The 17733-nt window shown below is 42.6% G+C and overlaps 2 protein-coding genes and 1 non-coding gene across 3 annotated transcripts in view; 2 read left to right on the forward strand and 1 right to left on the reverse strand.

Annotated features, from left to right (window-relative positions):
• Positions 1 to 313: 313 nt before the first annotated feature.
• On the forward strand, positions 314 to 406 carry trnai-uau (transfer RNA isoleucine (anticodon UAU)). Its single transcript is given in 2 exon segments — positions 314 to 351; positions 371 to 406. It is a non-coding gene; the product is annotated as a tRNA-Ile (tRNA).
• Positions 407 to 6444: 6038 nt separating this feature from the next.
• rxfp3.3a2 (relaxin family peptide receptor 3.3a2) lies at positions 6445 to 7854 on the reverse strand. Its single transcript, XM_066648251.1, has one exon. The coding sequence runs from the start codon at positions 7808 to 7810 to the stop codon at positions 6587 to 6589; it is 1224 nt and encodes a 407-aa protein (XP_066504348.1). The 5' UTR covers positions 7811 to 7854; the 3' UTR covers positions 6445 to 6586.
• Positions 7855 to 10855: 3001 nt separating this feature from the next.
• Positions 10856 to 17733, forward strand: part of LOC136672128 (A disintegrin and metalloproteinase with thrombospondin motifs 7) — a 65405-nt gene continuing 58527 nt past the window's right edge. The window contains exons 1-4 of the mRNA XM_066648082.1: positions 10856 to 11020; positions 12301 to 12668; positions 13051 to 13225; positions 13948 to 14135. Of these exons, the coding sequence (XP_066504179.1) occupies positions 10903 to 11020; positions 12301 to 12668; positions 13051 to 13225; positions 13948 to 14135 (849 nt within the window). The 5' untranslated portion in view covers positions 10856 to 10902. The remainder of the gene's footprint in view (positions 11021 to 12300; positions 12669 to 13050; positions 13226 to 13947; positions 14136 to 17733) is intronic.

Below are 17733 nucleotides of genomic sequence, written 5' to 3' on the forward strand. Positions count from 1 at the left end.
CTTTCATTTTCAACCTTAAGAGAAAGTTGATTAGACGGCAGTCATTACGTTATTTCAACGTTGAATCAACGGCTAATTGTTTACTGGGTTAGAAATTTTCTACACAACTAACAATAGTACGTTTGGTTTTTGAAGTGTTGTATGTGGAAAAAGTGAGGTAGCCTTTCGGCTCCTGAACGTAAACAAACAAGACAACAACGGTTCGCGAAGCTGTTGCCGTTAATAAGGCGAGAGGAGCAGCTCAGCAGGTTTTCCACAGCCGCCATTTAATCAGTGACCCATGAAAAGCCAAACAATCAACTAGCCCTCACGAGCTCCAGTGGCGCAATCGGTCAGCGCGCGGTACTTATAAAGCAGTACGACTGAAGCAATGCCGAGGTTGTGAGTTCGAGCCTCACCTGGAGCAGAGCTTTTAGGAGAGTTTCACTTCTGCCACAAGTAAACTGGTTAGCAGACTGTGGTTCCGGTGTTAGGGCTGTTCAGATGCGGGTAATAGGAGAGGCAGAGAACGGAGACCACACGCTAAAGGAAGCATGTATAGAGGAGAAATGAGTGCAGTGGAGGGCCTGGTGAGAGAGGTGTTGGCAGGTGAAACAGGGTTACAAGTGCCAGAAATTCAGAGGAGGCTTCTCCAAATTGAAAAGGGTTCAAAGATTTGTATTTTCCTAGATCTTGTGTCCAATACACTGCACAAAATATCTATGTGAAATTTAAATATAAAATGTCAGTATGACTTTCTATGATGAGTGTATGAAGTAAAATATTAGCCTAATGTGGTTGCATCTGTGATTTGTTTAACTACACACTCATTCATCAAGTGAGGTGGACCTCTGGGCAGTTTAGCTCTTTCCCTTTCAGGGAGTCTGAGCTGATCCTCAGGTCACACTGGTTTTTGTCCCTCACCTTTAAAATCAAACCCTCTCCCTCTGGCGACATCAAGGTCTTTTATTTTTATTTGTAATAAACCTCACCATATTACCTCATTTTGATTGCTATTATTTTGCACAAGTTTATTCCGGTCTGTCTACACTTCATTTTTTAAAATATATAAGCAATTTTATACAGCGTATTTGTGTATTTATGAAAAATATATTTGTAATAATTATTTCTTTACAAATGACACATTAATCGATAAAGTTCACAGTTACAAGTTGATTAAAAAAAGACAAGATTGAAATTCATTCATTCATTCATTCATTCATTATCTGTAACCCTTATCCAGTTCAGGGTCACGGTGGGTCCAGAGCCTACCTGGAATCATTGGGCGCAAGGCGTGAATACACCCTGGAGGGGGCGCCAGTCCTTCACAGGGCAACACACACACTTTTTTGAGTCGCCAATCCACCTACCAACGTGTGTTTTTGGACTGTGGGAGGAAACCGGAGCACCCGGAGGAAACCCATGTGGACACAGGGAGAACACACCACACTCCTCACAGACACCTGGAGCAGGAATCGAACCCACAACATCCAGGCCTCTGGAGCTGTGTGACTGTGACACTACCTGTTGCACCACTGTGCATGAATTTACTAAACACAGAACAATAAGGACAGAGGACAAGAAAATAACAATGCTATTGTTACAAATTTGTTTTAAAATGGTTGTGATTTTATAGTTCTGATACGTCATATATTAGAACTATAGTAATATACTATGTACAGAAGAGACTAGAATGCTAAGGTCAGTATAAAACTCATAGCAGTGCAACAACCTTATATGAAAATTAATGTTGGGCAAAACGTATATCGATAGAGATTTGAATTAATGTTCATTTAAAAAACAAAATCAACATTTACAAATAAGTCAGTATAATGATGGATTACTGTATTTTGGACTAGGTCTTTAGCAAAACATGACAAAAAAGAAATGAAAATATATATCAGGGCATCAACTGATGTCATACATTTGCTCAAGCCTCAAGTGTGTGTTTTTTAGCCAAGAAAAATACCATCAAAAACAGGTGTTTTCAACCTATCAGAGTCTCTCCTGACTTGCGCTTGCTTGTGTATGTCTAGGTTTTGGTGCCAGTGCAGGTTGAAGCAGGTCAAAGTTTATTTAGGCGATTTTCTGGGCATTCCCTTGCCAGTCAGTCCCATCTCAAGAATATGAGCCTGCAGGTCTGGGATGTGGCCATACGTTTTCTCGGTCTTGACACTGTAGAGACTGTATTTTCTGGTGTTCTTGTGCAGCCTCCTTTACATGAAAATAGTGAGAGATATATATTTTAAATGGGCGGCACTGTGGCGCAGCAGGTAGTGTTGGAGTCACACGGCTCCAGGGTCCTGGAGGTTGTGGGTTTGATTCCCGCTCCGGGTGACTGTCCGTGAGGAGTGTGGTGTGTTCTCCCTGTGTCTGCGAGGGTTTTTTCTCTGGGTGACTGTCTGTGAGGAGTGTGGTGTGTTCTCCCTGTGTCTGCGTGGGTTTCCTCCGGGTGACTGTCTGTGAGGAGTGTGGTGTGTTCTCCCTGTGTCTGCGTGGGTTTCCTCCGGGTGACTGTCCGTGAGGAGTTTGGTGTGTTCTTCCTGTGTCTGCGAGGGTTTTTTCTCCGGGTGACTGTCTGTGAGGAGTGTGGTGTGTTCTCCCTGTGTCTGCGTGGGTTTCCTCCGGGTGACTGTCTGTGAGGAGTGTGGTGTGTTCTCCCTGTGTCTGCGTGGGTTTCCTCCGGGTGACTGTCTGTGAGGAGTGTGGTGTGTTCTCCCTGTGTCTGTGTGGGTTTCCTTCGGGTGACTGTCTGTGAGGAGTTTGGTGTGTTCTTCCTGTGTCTGCGAGGGTTTCCTCCGGGTGACTGTCTGTGAGGAGTGTGGTGTGTTCTCCCTGTGTCTGCGTGGGTTTCCTCCGGGTCACTGTCTGTGAGGAGTGTGGTGTGTTCTTCCTGTGTCTGCGTGGGTTTCCTCTGGGTCACTGTCTGTGAGGTGTGTGGTGTGTTCTCCCTGTGTCTGCGTGGGTTTCCTCTGGGTCACTGTCTGTGAGGAGTGTGGTGTGTTCTCCCTGTGTCTGCGTGGGTTTCCTTCAGGTGACTGTCTGTGAGGAGTTTGGTGTGTTCTTCCTGTGTCTGCGTGGGTTTCCTCTGGGTCACTGTCTGTGAGGAGTGTGGTGTGTTCTCCCTGTGTCTGCGTGGGTTTCCTCTGGGTGCTCCGATTTCCTCCCACAGTCCAAAAAACACACGTTGGTAGGTGGATTGGCGACTCAAAAGTGTCCGTAGTTGTGAGTGTGCGTTGCCATGTGAAGGACTGGCGCCCCCTCCAGGGTGTATTCCCACATTGTGCCCAATGATTCCAGGTAGGCTCTGGACCTACCACGACCCTGAACTGGATAAGCGTGTACAGATAATGAATGAATGAATATATTTTTAATTAAATCTGTAACAGATGTCGTTATATTTGTTTGCACTACATAGCAAGGAAAGACCAGAAAGCAGAGAAGTATATTAGTGACTTAGAGAAGAGGAGAGAGAAGGAAAAGTTAGCCAGACAGAGCAAAAGCCCCTTCTGCCCAACCAAGTTCACTTGTAAATACTTACATGTAAACATCCAAAATCTTGATGAATTGTCCTCATAAAACCCTGCATAGATTTCAGCCGTTATCAGCATGGTTACAGTTAAACAACAATAAAAGAAAAATACAAAATTCAATAAGTATTCAATAAGAATGGCCTGTTAGCTTCCATCAGGTTTTGTCCGGACTGGTAAGTCCTTGTGGTAGTTATAGTCAAGTGCTGCAAGATGGTTCTGGCCTCAAATGCTGGTGAGCTAAACGCAGAACTCTTTCTGGCATACGTGAGTATGTGGGTCTGAATAGACTCAAGGTCAACTGTCGATCTTAATAATATCCAGTCATGGGTTTAAATTGCATTGCAGTCACATAGTTCAAAAGATAAATTACCTGAAGTTCTGGGATTTGAGCCAGCGCTCGTTCCCTATATGTTCTCAGTAGCCACATATAGAAAACATACCTCCTGGATGAGGTCTTTGCCCTGGAGGAGCGTGTGTATGAGAATCCCGGGACCCTGAACTCTGCAGTGTGGGAGTATATTGAACACCACACCCAGCAGCTCCTGGACAGGCTTGAGGACTTCTAGAACTCCCTCGTTTCTCAGACCTGGTCCTAAATTTCCTCTAGAGTTCCTCTGCTCTGAGCAGCTGGGTGTTCTCTCCTCCTCAGTGCACCGTATTCAGTGTATGAAGGCCTCCTTAAAGACCTGATGTTTTGAGTCTGCTGTGTTTGAGCAGAGAAATGTGTGGGACAGGGCTACCTCAGGACAAGCACTGAGTTACACCCCTCCCTACCCCACTGTCCCACCCTTCTTTGCCTACCCTCCCTATCTTTAAATCCTTTAAAATGTAAATGACATATTGATGTTATTATTGTTGTGTTATTATGTTATAGTTATTTTGAGGTGTTAGCAGTTATGATATGTTTAAACATTTGTAATATCTTTTTACTTCATTGTATTTACTGATGGACGCTTGTACGTTTAAATGTGTCACTGCTTTAGAATATCAGTTGAATTGGTTTTATAATTGGAATTGGAATTATTGGTTTTATAAAACATGCTAATGCTAATTAGCTTCTAACCCAAGTTCCTCGTTTCTCTCTTTTCTCTCTGTTCCTGACCGTGCTGTGAGACGCAAGGTGGGTTGAATATGTGATTGTGTTTTAGTGATGTAAATATTGGCAGCAATATATAGCATGTCTTAATGAGTAGCCTGGCCTTTGTCTCTTCCTAACCACATCGCTCACAGTGTTTAGGTTCCAGTCGCCGAAATGAGGATCAAACGAGGAGACCTAGTAAAAAACCTGTCAGAAAAGAGAGATGCCCCGTTCATCCTTGTGCAGGTGGATCAGACTCAGCGGTGCTCCTGGAGTTTTAAAACACTGTGCTGACTCACCGTCCACTCTATTAGAGGCACCTACCTTGTTAGTCCACCATGTAGATGTAAAGTCAAACACCTTTCTTCATCAGTGGTCAAAGGATGTTGTGTGATGATGTCATTTACACAGCTCAGCTTTTTATATCTAAACACCCTCTAAATATTTTTACCATAAAAAAAACAGAATAAAGAATAAGGAAGTCTACACTTACCTCTATCCCATAGGAATGCCGGTAAACAAGGAACGTCCCTGGACGTTCGAAATAGGTCTAAAAGTAGTCTTTCCGCCAAGGACATATTTTAAACGTCAATGGACGTCCAAAATCCAACTTAGTTAAGTGGTGACCAATCGATAACGTCAGTGGATGTCCAAAATGCATTTTATACAAGTAATTTATTTCGGGACCAATTAATAACGTCAATGGACGTCCAAAATACGTCTAATAGTCGTCTTTTCAATGTCTGTGTTTGGACGTCTTTTCAACTTTCATTTTCAACCTTAAGAGAACGTTGATTAGACGGCAGTCCTTACGTTATTTCAACGTTGAATCAACGGCTAAATGACGGCAAAAAAACTTAAATACATGGCCAAAGTCGTAAAGTCGTGAGTTCTACAGCAGAGGATAGGGCCCAAACAGAGCACTGACTTTGACATCATGTATAGTCTGAGGTTAAATACAAGGTTTGATATGAGTAAACGAGACAGCCAAAACCTTCAGAATAATTTTGAAGACGTCTCAAAGAGTCTGAACAGTTTACAAACTAAGTATAGCTTAAAATCTATGTAAAAAAAAGCAAAGGGTGATAACATATTTTTTTAATTAAGGTTTCTTCTACTGCATTTTTAAGAGATTTTTTATTTTAAATTTTTGCTTAATCAAAGCTATACATTGCATACTCTCTCTCTCTCTCACACACACACACACACGATAAAGGACTGAAGTATGACACACGAGAAGAACATCCAGAAAACGTCATTTTCAGGAATTTCAGTCTGTATTTATTTCAGTAGTTTGTTCAATTTTCTCTTCAGTGTTCAGCGTAGTGTTTAGTTCGGTACATTTCAGATGCCACTCAAGCACAACACTGAAATATGTGATGCACATTATTTCTGTATTTATATTTACAAGCAGATATGGACTTGTTCCTTGTGTGAGCTCCTGTGTATATAAGTGTATCCCTTTGGTTTCAGTGTTCCTTGGTCTGGTCTTGTATTTGTGTGAGGGTTTATTTATCGCCGCATCAGTTCACTGTTGTTGTTTTTTTCCTACTCTATATTCCACGTTTTTTTCAGTGTCCTGCTTGTTTGTATTTTCAGATTTGCTCAGGTTTCCTTTTTTTTAAATTAAGTTACGTGCATTATTATTTTCCCCAATAGGCCACTTATCAACTTTAAGGTCTGATGGAAATAAACAAACAAATAAATAAATACAGTCCCCAAAACGTATAGGCCCTCAGCCAATCAGGTGTTAGATTTAAATTTAAATTAATTTTTTAAATAAATAAATAAATAAATACATATAAACCGTATGATCAGTTTTATGTTGCGAGCTGATTGGATGAAAACTTCCGGCAGAGCGCGCGGTGGTGTAACGGACCAATGGGGTCGACAGAGTTAGTGCGCGCGGACTGAACTTGTGACGGGGTCCCACCGTTAAGATGACGTTATAATTACAGAGTATTTACAGGTCGCCTGGTGTATAATTACTGTGTGATTACTGGGTCAGGGGAGCGGAGATGTGGCAGATCTCTGTGTGGATGTGGTTTAAAGGGATCTGAGGCGCGCTGCTGTTGTTGAAGTTGAGGCTCGTCGCTCCTCCGTTGGCGTTCGGTGGGGGGGAAGAGGCAGAGGAGGACGAAAAGCGCCAGAAAAGCTTCTTGAGCGTGTTCCTGAATTCCCTGCGCATGAGGCAGTACAGCACCGGGTTCAGGCAGCTGTTGGCGTGCGCGAGGCACACGGTGAGCGGGAACACATAGGTGTGCACCGTGTAGTAGCTCCGGTCCCAGTAGACCGCGTTCAGCTTCACCAGGACCCCCCACAGTGTGATGGCGTGGTTGGGCATCCAGCAGACGAAGAATGAGAGGACCACCACCGTCACCGACCGGGTCACGGAAGAGCGCGCGCTCTTCGGCCGGCTACTGCGCTTCATGCTTCGCCGGCGGATGAAACGCAGGAGCAGCAGGTAGCAGATGGAGAGGACGGTCATGGGCAGGACGAAGGCAACCAGGATCTTCTGGAGGTGGTAAAGCGCGAGCCAGCGGTGGCCCTCGGGGAAACGAAGGAGGCACAGCTTCTCCCCCGCGACCACCGTCACCGCAGAGAACACGGTCGTGGGTGCCGTGGCCGCCGTGGCCAAGACCCAGAGCGCGGCTGCGACGCACCTGACCGAAAGCGTGCACCATCGCGCGCAAATCCGCCGCCGTCGCCGCTTCAGTCCGGAGGCCACGGCCCAGTAGCGCGTGATGCTCATGGCCGTGAGGAAGAAGACGCTCGCGTACATGTTCATCACCGTCACCGACAGGATGATTTTGCACATGGCGTCTCCGAACGGCCAGCTGAAGTCCAGCGCGTTGTCCACGGCCCAGAAAGGCAGAGTCAGCACGAACTGCAGGTCCGTCACGGCCAGGTTCAACACGAAATAGTTCACCGCGTTGGTCGCGCGGCCCTGCTTGGCGCGCATCAGCGCGAGCACCAGCAAGTTACCCACGAGACCCGCGGCACACACTGCCGAGTACACGGCCGAGATGAAGAGGCGCAGAGCGGGACTGCCGTCCGCCGAAACCTCGATATCCTCCAGACTGCTGAACTCGCGCAGGCTCCGGTTCGACCGCGTCCACGCGCTCACGTTCACGCTGTCCGTCATGTGCACGGTCAACCTGTCCGGAAAGAGCGGCGCGGAGGGCGCGTGGGACAGCACCGGCGTGTCCACTGACTGCATTGCAGCGCGAGGATAAGCGCGTTCACTTTTACGCACACTGGACATAGAGCATCTTCTTCTCAGGGTTAACTGATGGAAAGCACGAGCTGCTTTTTAAGACATACGGCACTCAAAGCCACGCCCACTAGCAGCGAGGATTGGGTGAAACATTTTGACTGACAGTTGTCAGTGAACAATAACCATAATAAATTCATAATTCACCTTTAAATACTTTTTGTAAGGAAGTCGTTTACTGACGGTCATTCTTCATCAAAAATAACGTGTGGTTACAACGTATTAAGGTCCTAAGTGTCCAGCGATCCAGTTACTGATAGTCATCAGTTGTGCACACACAATTTGTATAATCCCCATAGTATAAAATAGAGATAGAAGCCCTGGAGCAGCCACACGTGACCCTAGGTCACCGTGTCCAATGCCAAGCGCTCGCTTAAGAAGTATAGCCTTACATCTCCATCCATTATATCTGGGATAAATGGGAGTGGTGTTTATGATCCAGGATTTATCATCCAACATCAGTGTAATTACTTTGTGACTTCAGTCAAATCCTCACAGCGATGTTCCATTGTCTGGAGTAAACCCTGCTACTCCAGCAAGTAAGAAAATCCAGAAAAAATAAATAAAAATACATTTTAAAAAAGATCACAGCATTTCATACAAATTTCTGGCTGTAGCAAATTAAATTCCACTCTGTGCCCTACACTTCTTTGTCCACTAAGCGGCAGGCGACGAATATAAAGACCTTTGTAGTTCCAGGAAAAAATTTCTTGCAAGTTAATTACTCCCTATGATTTAGCAGCCTCCGAGAATAAAACGCTTTTGTGGATCAGAGAGTAGGTGTGTATACAATCCCTTCTGTCTTTTGTGTATGTATGAATGTCAAAACAGGGAATTAAATGCAGTACTTTGCTCTAAGGTTTTAAAACCATCCTTTGCTTTTTAAATTCTTGTAATGATTATTTTAGGAAGAACCTATAAAATGGCTCATTAGCATAAGGGCAACTAGTTCCTGAGCAAATATTATATATTATATAATAATATATATTATATTCCCATCTTTTGCAACAATAAAATATATTTACATACATACATTTTCTGCTGTGTTTCCTCTTCTTGTTTTGCATCAGCCTTTATACTGACACTTGTAGGTCTGGAGGTGTAAGAGATTCTGTGTTAAAGTTGAAACATTTGAAAAATGGCTGCTCCAAGTTGGGGACCCACTCTTTGTAACATAAACTATTTTATCAGCGACCAGAATGTGACAAAATAACCACAGCAGAACTGAGAATGATCCACCATCCAAATAATACTTCTCTGTGGAGGTCCTGACTATGATGAACAGAATGAAAATGGGCTAAAATGTATACAGAGCAACGGATGGACTTCATTCTGTGTTTGTAGAACTTCACAGTGCTCCTCTTTGGTCAGTGGAGCCGAGTAAATGAACAGAGATTGTAGAAACAATGAGGTGATGTTATTGTTACGGCTGCTGGTTATATGTGACATGATTAACACTGGAGGTTGTTTTGGATAATAGTATCTGACAAATGCTTTATGTGAACAAAGGTTTATTCAGGCCATGGCTAGTTCAATCTTGCATACATTTTACAAGGCACTACACCTAAGCAGTGTTTCAGTGTTTAAGCGGGATGTTTTAAACATTAACCTTACTGTATAATAACCCTACACAGAACACCTTGATAATGTTCTTGACAACATTGAACAAAAACAAAAGATAAATTAAAAATATGATCTAAAAAATATGATCAAATCATAGAGCTGAAAAGAAGGTGGTGTGGTGTATTTTATTTTACCCATTCATTTTAAGTTGTTTATTAATATTGTACAAATTATACAGCAAGGTTCAGAACCTTTTAAAGCTGACACTCTTTTTGGCCCCTGCCTTGAACCACCGTCAGTAAAAATGACTTCTTGTTTTAGAAAATACTAGCTTGTGATACTAGCTTGGGTTTTAGCCATATTTTTTTTATCTTCAAATTAATCTTCTGGTACGTTTAACTTTGACCTCCTTTTCAGCCTTGGTCATTATTTAATTAAACACAAAAATGTCCAATTAATTCTCAGCACTGAAAGTGGCAAATTCACGTCGTGCAGGAAATACTTTAAAAAAAAGCGTACAACATGGCTGACGTTTGTTATTTGTTTTGAGGGGAACCATTCAGTGTGTAAACACGACGTTTTTTATGGTGAATGTCAAATAACGTCAGTGTAGTATATATTGGGTCTTAAACATTATTAGCCTAGTCATAAACTAACATTAAAATAAAGTTCCTCGCTGCAAATTTTGTTGCTAGCAGGAATGCTAACAAGTAGCAGCGGTAGCTAACTATCTCCGATATGGCCAAAGGTTTGTGGACACCCACAATTCTATCTAATGAACGGTGTCAATGGGTCGCTGTCCCTTTTACTGCAGCAACAGCTTCATGGGAAGAGTTTAAATGGGAAAAATCAGGAGCTGCTGTTGGATTATCAATTTCTGGGTTCACAAACGCCACTCAAAATAATTTGCAGTCCTGAAATTGGTTTAATTCATCATTCCAGAGAACGCAGTTTCTATGCTACATAGTCAAATGCTTGTGTGCGTGTGTGTGGAGGGGGTATCCCTAATGTGTCATTAGGGTGTGTCAACAACCTTAGACATGTAGCAACGTGTTACTGAAACACTGGTTAAAAAGTGAACGTCATATTACATTAAGAAAGCTGCTGCTGCTGAGGGAAGAATGAATTGCTCCTTAGCATGCAGAGTACGGAGGAGTTGGGCTCGCCTCTTTTGTCTTCTCGACCCCCTCCTCCAGAGAGGAGGCGGGGCTCCGGAGTTTTATTCGGGGAAGAAAGTTTTGTTCCTGGGCTGGAGGCTGAAGGCTGCAGCCCAGAGGAGAGGCTTCCGTGGATCCCTCACAGAAGCGTTCGGAAAGAAGACTGACCCATCACGCTTTCCTTATGAGGGTTGAAGTATCTGTAGAACTGAACAGGGCTGCCACAGCCAGCGGTTCTCTGTGCAAGCAAAATAAAAAATGTAAGGATGTAAGGCTTTAAAAATGACCCTGGATATATCAAGCTGAACCAGCTCCAATATGATGCTTTCCGAGGACCGTGGACTGCGCGTGTTAGGGTCAGCCTTTTCTCTCCTTTACCTCCTAGCCACAGCTTGGTCCATTCTGGAGGCGGCCAAAGCAAACAAACAGCTCACAGGTGAGTTTCAAGCTCTGTTCCAGTTCTGAGCTGCACTTTTTCACTTCTCATGCAAACCAGCACTTTTAAACTCATTAGTCCATTGATGTGCATCAGAGAATGTTTTATTTTTATTCCCACCCCAGATGTCCACTGTATGCCCAAACATCTGCTATAAGGGAATCCACTGTGGACAGATTGTATAACATTCACAGAAACGCATGAAATCAAAATGAAGCTGTACCTCAGCTTAAGTTCACCATGGTCAATGCCTAAAGTGAGCGAGATGGATATAAACCCCCCAGCACTGGGTAGTGAAGAACCCACATTCTCCTCAGTGATAGAGCTCCATCCAGGACTTTTGGGATGTGTTCCCCAATGTTCTCATAGCTGGATGTCCTCAGATTCCTGCAGAAATGTTCCAACGTCCTGTCTAAAGCCTTCTCAGGAAAGAAGACTAAAATGGGATTGGTCTCTGAGGAAAACAATTGGCCAAATGGTGAAAATGATTGAGTAATGTTTTAAACGCTATTGCGGTACTTCTATTTTAATACTAGTGACATGCTGATATAATCACAAACAGACCTAGCTCACTGGACTGGAAAAAATCCAACTGTGTCATGCCTAAGAACCCATTCTGCAGAATCACTATTCTTAGTTCCATTGTGTTCATCAAACTATTCTGGAGCAGTTCTGTCAAGTGCATTACATGCTGCTCCATCCTTTCTTTGTTTTATTGTCACCGCTGCCAGTACACTAACAGGAAACTGCTAGGCCTGTCTCTTTCTTTGTAATACATACTATTTTTTTCAATATTAGAACACTGCAAACTGCCATAGCCTCTGCTCTGTGGAGAGGTTTAGTTCAGTTTGTTTGGAAGTGGTCTTTTTTGTCCCCTGTTGCCCTCTTCTGGCTAATGACATCTGGACCAAAGTTTGAACAATGCTCTCAGTTGAAAGCTTGCCTCATACACAATAGTAGCTTCTGACTGTCGAGTCTGTGGAGAAGGACATGAATAAACATGATGTTTCATATGGTTCCTAGGCACAAACCAATGCTTTTAAAGTTACACGAGACCTACTATGCTTACACAGATAGATTACTTTATTAATCCCAGAGGGATATTTAGACCAGTCAGAAGTAGCCAAACACCTATTTGCTTTAACATTACAAACACCACCCAAAGATGCAACAGCTGAATACTGCTAATCCCAGTGGCAATATTAGTCTGAAAAAAATGGCAGTACATATTTAGATCTGGCTTTCTTTGCTGAGGTATATTTCTTTGAATCTCTCTGCAGACATCTCTCTGGAAGGGCTTCTCCAGTATGAGGTGGTTTATCCTCAGAGAGTGGATTCAACTGGACATTTTCTCTCAAACCTCATATCTCATCGGGTGAATCGAGTTCATCGGAGGCAGACCGTGGAAAGCACAGAAATTCGAAACCATGTCTTCTACAGCCTGCAGTATGGTGGTCAGGACCTGCATTTTAATCTCACGCTAAACCCTCATCTGCTAGCGCCTGGTTTTGTCACAGAGCGGAGGTCCGGAGGTCTTCAGGGGTCCACGCTACGTTCCCATGGTCTTTCTCTGTGCTACTTCCTTGGAGAAGTGTGGAGCAATACAGACACCAAGGGTCCAGCAGCTGTGAGCACCTGTGATGGTCTGGTGAGTTGTTAGCTTGCTCTGACGTGATGGAGGGTATTCTGATTCTGTATATCCTTAACTTTAAAGAAGGGGAGGCACTTCAGGAGTTCATGCTGTTGTGGAGTTTGTGAAGTTTTTTATGATTTAACATCTCCAGTTACTCTTTGCATTGTGTTAATTTTTTACGATGTAAATGTACGATAAATCATCCACTGTCCATTTCTTCTTAAACATACTCCAAAATCCCAAAACATTTCCTCCAAGTTCTTCTCCTAGTAGCTGGATGGCTGTATCTCTATATCTCTCCCTCAGGTGCTTTATATAGCCGTCCAAATAAGGAGCATAACGTATGTGCTGTGGTTTTGTGAGCCTTGTAATTAGCCTGCGCTTCTGTTTTCTGTAGACGGGACTATTTAAACTCTCTGAGGAGGAATTCTTCATCAAGCCGCTGGAGCAGCCGCACAGAGCAGAGCCACAGGCCCACGTTGTGTATAAACGAGACACTTCTCAAGCAAACCGCCAGCTGCTGCAGCCTTTATTTGAGGGAAACCCATCCAACGGGACCTGCGGGGTGAAAGGTGAAAGACCAGTATATGAGGGCACTGATGACTGCTTTAATGTCACTTCCCCCACACATAATCTGGTGTCTTCAGAAAATCAGATTACAATAATAAACCGTTCAACAAGTTTATAAACACTTTGGCAACCTGATATTAAGAAAAGGCTGAGTCTACATGAGTCACACAGTAATCTCTTTTTGCCTGCAATCTCATCATAGCAATTTTTTGCCTGTAATCTCTTAGTAACTTAGAGTACCCTTACAGGTACATTATTTATTAAAGGAGTTTTAATGACTTCAGATTGCACAAAACTGCATTTCTCAGATGTACTATTGTACTATTGATGTACAGATGTACAGAGTTCAATTAAGCACTTATTCAGAATAAGGGAATACAAGCAATGAGAGCACCACCAAATATAAGTTTAAACTTCTTCTGGCATTTCAAGAACGATATTCTTTTATTTTCAACCAAAATTGAATGACATAAGAGAAAAACAACAATACAGGCAAAGCTTCCCTACAGGACCTATAATGATAAATGAGTGGTTTACTGAAGGAGATGATTACCGAACAAGGGGATTACTGAATGAGGGGTTTACTTACTGAGTGCTTTACAGAATTAGGAGTTTACTGATTGAGGGGTTTACTGAATGAGGGGGATACAGAACGAGGAGCATTTCGCTGAATGGAGATTTTACTGAATAACATTTTTGCTGAGTGAGGTGTTTTCTGTGGCAGATCCTCGCGGAGGAGCCATTAGGGTGGAGAGACAGCGGGAGCGCTGGGAGAGACACCAGCACCGCAGAAGACAGCGCTCTATCAGCAGGGAGAAGTGGGTGGAGACGCTGGTGGTGGCTGACCCAAAAATGGTGGAATACCACGGCAAGATCGGCGTGGAGAGCTATGTTCTAGCAGTCATGAACATTGTGAGTGTAACTATAATGTGTTCAGTTTCACAACCTCTTCTTGTTTTTCAAACGTTTTTAACCCAGCTTTATAAATACCACGTAGCCAATCAGTATCAAGAATCAGTTCTGAGTGGATGACACAGTCCTTCAACTGTGTGCATGTAGTTTGTACAGTTTATATAGAAAAGCATTACTGATAGAATGGGACCGTGCATGAGTCGGATTAGGTATTGGCCATTGTCACACTTCAGCTAGAGGCTAGGGTTATAGAGCTGTATAGAAGTGGAAATGTGTTCTTCTCAGATAAGTAGAGGCTGCTACATAGACAAGGCTGCTCTCTACAGGCCATTAGTGTATATTTGACAATATAGTAGAAGAGATATTTAGTCTCTTTGTTGATAGGAACAATTTGATTTGTATTTTTGTCCAATAAAGTTTAATAGTATAACGCCCTATTCAAATTAGCTTTACCCTCCTGTTTCAGGAAAGATTCCAGAGCCTTTTATCCACAGTAAAACGAGCAGTTAAAATGACCCCAGATTATATTAATCCTGTTCGAATTGAAATACGGGGTAATGTTGTGTCATATCCCAGAGAATGTTAGTTTTCTCGAGAATGGAGGGACTGTACGGTTTAAGTAAAAGGTCACCATGCACCACTCTCAAATCCACAAAACAACCTCTAGGTATGTTTTGTGAACACTAGTAGCTTCCATACGTGTTATGAACATGTGTTGTTACCATTAAATGGTTTATGACATCAGTTATAATAACTGTGTGAAGGATTAGTAAAGTTATCGCCCGTTATCTGTTATGAAGGACTAGAAGATAATGTTGTTTACGGCTGTATGTTTTTGATGGGAGGGCTGATCTCAGAACAGTTATGGCAGTCTAAAAACTCCAATAGCTCTGCTGTGTCTGATCCACACTGTGACAACAGTGTGTTAATCGTGTAGCACCTTACATCTCTGTTATATTCACTGTGATTTCTTACCCAGTGCGAATCCACCATAAACATTACTGACATCCTGTGGGAAAATTACATTACCCCAGCTCCCCATGTAAAACTACTCCCGGCCAAATAGGGCTTAAGACAGTTAGGGTAGGTTCCAGACCCACCATAACTCTTAACAGAATTGGTTACAGAAAATTAATGAATGAATGTCTGAACAGTCATGGTTACTTTTTAAGATTTTTGGAATTTTTACACAGTAGAGAGAATTTGAGTGCACCCAATGCACTTAACAGACACTAATTCTACTACACAGACCAGTCTCCACACCTTATTTTTCAGAATATCCCTCCAAAGTGGGATTTCCACATGAACACTCCTTCCTTTGTCTGTGGTGATGTTTCAAGTTACCATTGTTTCCTTGTGTAACTCCCTGGCTCTAGCTTTTCTTCACCGGCTGCAGAACCCTTTGAGGGCAACATTCATTCCACTGAGCTGGATCCAAGTCAGCTGACCTCTCTGTAATACAGCTGCAGGCTGTTAGACACATTTTCCAAAATACTCTCCGCCAGTCTGTTGCTGTGCATTGGCTGCTACCACTGCAGGGCATGTAAAGGAAAGGCAGAAAAAAGATTTCCATTGCAGGCATGTAGTTGGATCTGAGAGATATAATGTAAAGAGGAAATATTCCATTATCCAGAGTTTCCGCTGAAGCTTTTGGTTTTTTTCTCCCTTTTTTCTCTGTATGATAAAAACTGGTCAGGGTATACTGAAATCTGCAGTCAACATAGTGCATTTAAATTTTTAAAGTTCTCAAAAATGCTCTGGTGATTTTAGTCTCGGCTGGAAACACTTCTGTTTCTTTTTTCTGACAGATGCCACCTCACATTGGAAATAAAATTAATCACTCAACAGTTTACTAGAATAATTTCAGGAGAAGAAAGATATAATCAAAAGTTAAGCTGAAATTCAACTGTATACTGTTGACTTGTACTGAAAATGCAAATTAGAAAATCGATGCAGAAGGTCAACTTTGAATTCCAAGCAGTCCTGACTTTCGATCTTTTACATGGATGGATGCCCATCAAGCTTGAGGGCACTTTTATGAAATCTTTCTTCCTCAAAAGTTCCCTAAGGATGCTCCTGTTCCTGCATAAATGGACAGCTTCTCGACTGAGTGGTTGAGACTATGATTTGACAGCTTAGATTTTTGGAGCTGCACAATGTTTCTATGGGATTGAAATCTTGTCCAAGATGCTTAACCATGTGGAAAAAGCAAGTGTTTATCCCAGGTAGCAGAAGCTTATGAGTGAATGGGGCACCAAGCCTATTTGACATTCTTTGCACTATTTGCTCAGCAATGTGTTTCATCTTTTTTTTATTCAGAAAGACCTCCTCTTTTGCAGCTCAGAAAGTTTGTGAAGACCAAAATGAATGAGGGCCTTTATACTGCGCTTAGAGAATGAGCTGGTCTAAGTGAGCTAGACAAAAGCTCTGCAAGGATTCCTTGTGATTGGAGAGAATTCCTTGGAATTCAGACAAGATAGTGGTTTAGGCACCTCAAATAAGAAGCATGTCTATCTTATTAAGGGAGCAATTCATTCTTATTGCTTGTGCGGTCAAATTCCTGTCAGCAACATCAGAATTGTTGTTTTTGAGGCTCCTGAGCTTTGGCTTTCTTCACAGTGAAACCACAGCCTTCCATAACTGGGAGCAATTAGTGTTCTCCTCCAAACATGTTGAATCGTTAAATAATGGTCCGTAAACTATAAAGTGTTCGTCTTTACACATCTCTGAGGACACATGTGCTACTGTGTTAATGCTGAGAATTTAAGTGTTCAAAGCTATGCATATTAGTCCAGTGAAGGTCAGGGTCACTTCCAAGCAGTGCCCTTCTGATGTGGACGAGAGGCAGAATTATATTTGATTAAGTCAGTGTCCATCAGCAGTCCTTGATGTGTTTTTTTAGACGTCCTAAAGGTAATTAGCTCCAACAGTCATACTTTTTTTTAACAGTTTTTCAGCAGGACAGAACTCTACAAAAGGTCAACTCTTATCTTCAGCTGAAGTCAAAGTTCCTGTCCATGAAGTAGACAGAAGAGCAGCAAAGGTGCTCATTAATTTACTAGAGCACTTGCATAGTAAAGCCTCGTGTATTCTCAAGGATTTCTACATGGTGCAGCAGAGGTAAAGCAGTTGGAGGACACCGACCCCAACTGCAGAGGGCTAGTTGTTAGCTCAGGATGGGGTGTTCTGTAATATTTGCGTTAGCATTATTAGCAGTGTTTACCTTACAGCTCTGAACTATTTCTTTTTAATACATATGTACAATGCCTGTTTCTCACTGAAGATCTTTTCCGAGAAGCGACTGCTGACATCGCTTCAAGTCTTAAATGTTTCAGGACCGTATGTCATGTTTTCTCATAGGACATTGGTTTTACAGATGGACTGTTGATTGATTAATGAATGTTTGAATTCCTGAACCATAGGAACAGACTGTAGCCAAAATATGTCTACGGAAGTTCACCGATTTTGCCCTTTGAAGAACTGCAAATAAGTACTTGAACCAGTCAGTGTTGTTTACTGTGTACTTTTTACTACACTAGTGTAATTGCAAATGGATGCATTAAATATCACATAAGCACCTAACACTTTGTTGTTTTTA

Source organism: Hoplias malabaricus, chromosome 16 (genome assembly GCF_029633855.1).
Source record: "Hoplias malabaricus isolate fHopMal1 chromosome 16, fHopMal1.hap1, whole genome shotgun sequence".
NCBI classification, from domain to species: Eukaryota; Metazoa; Chordata; class Actinopteri; order Characiformes; family Erythrinidae; genus Hoplias; species Hoplias malabaricus.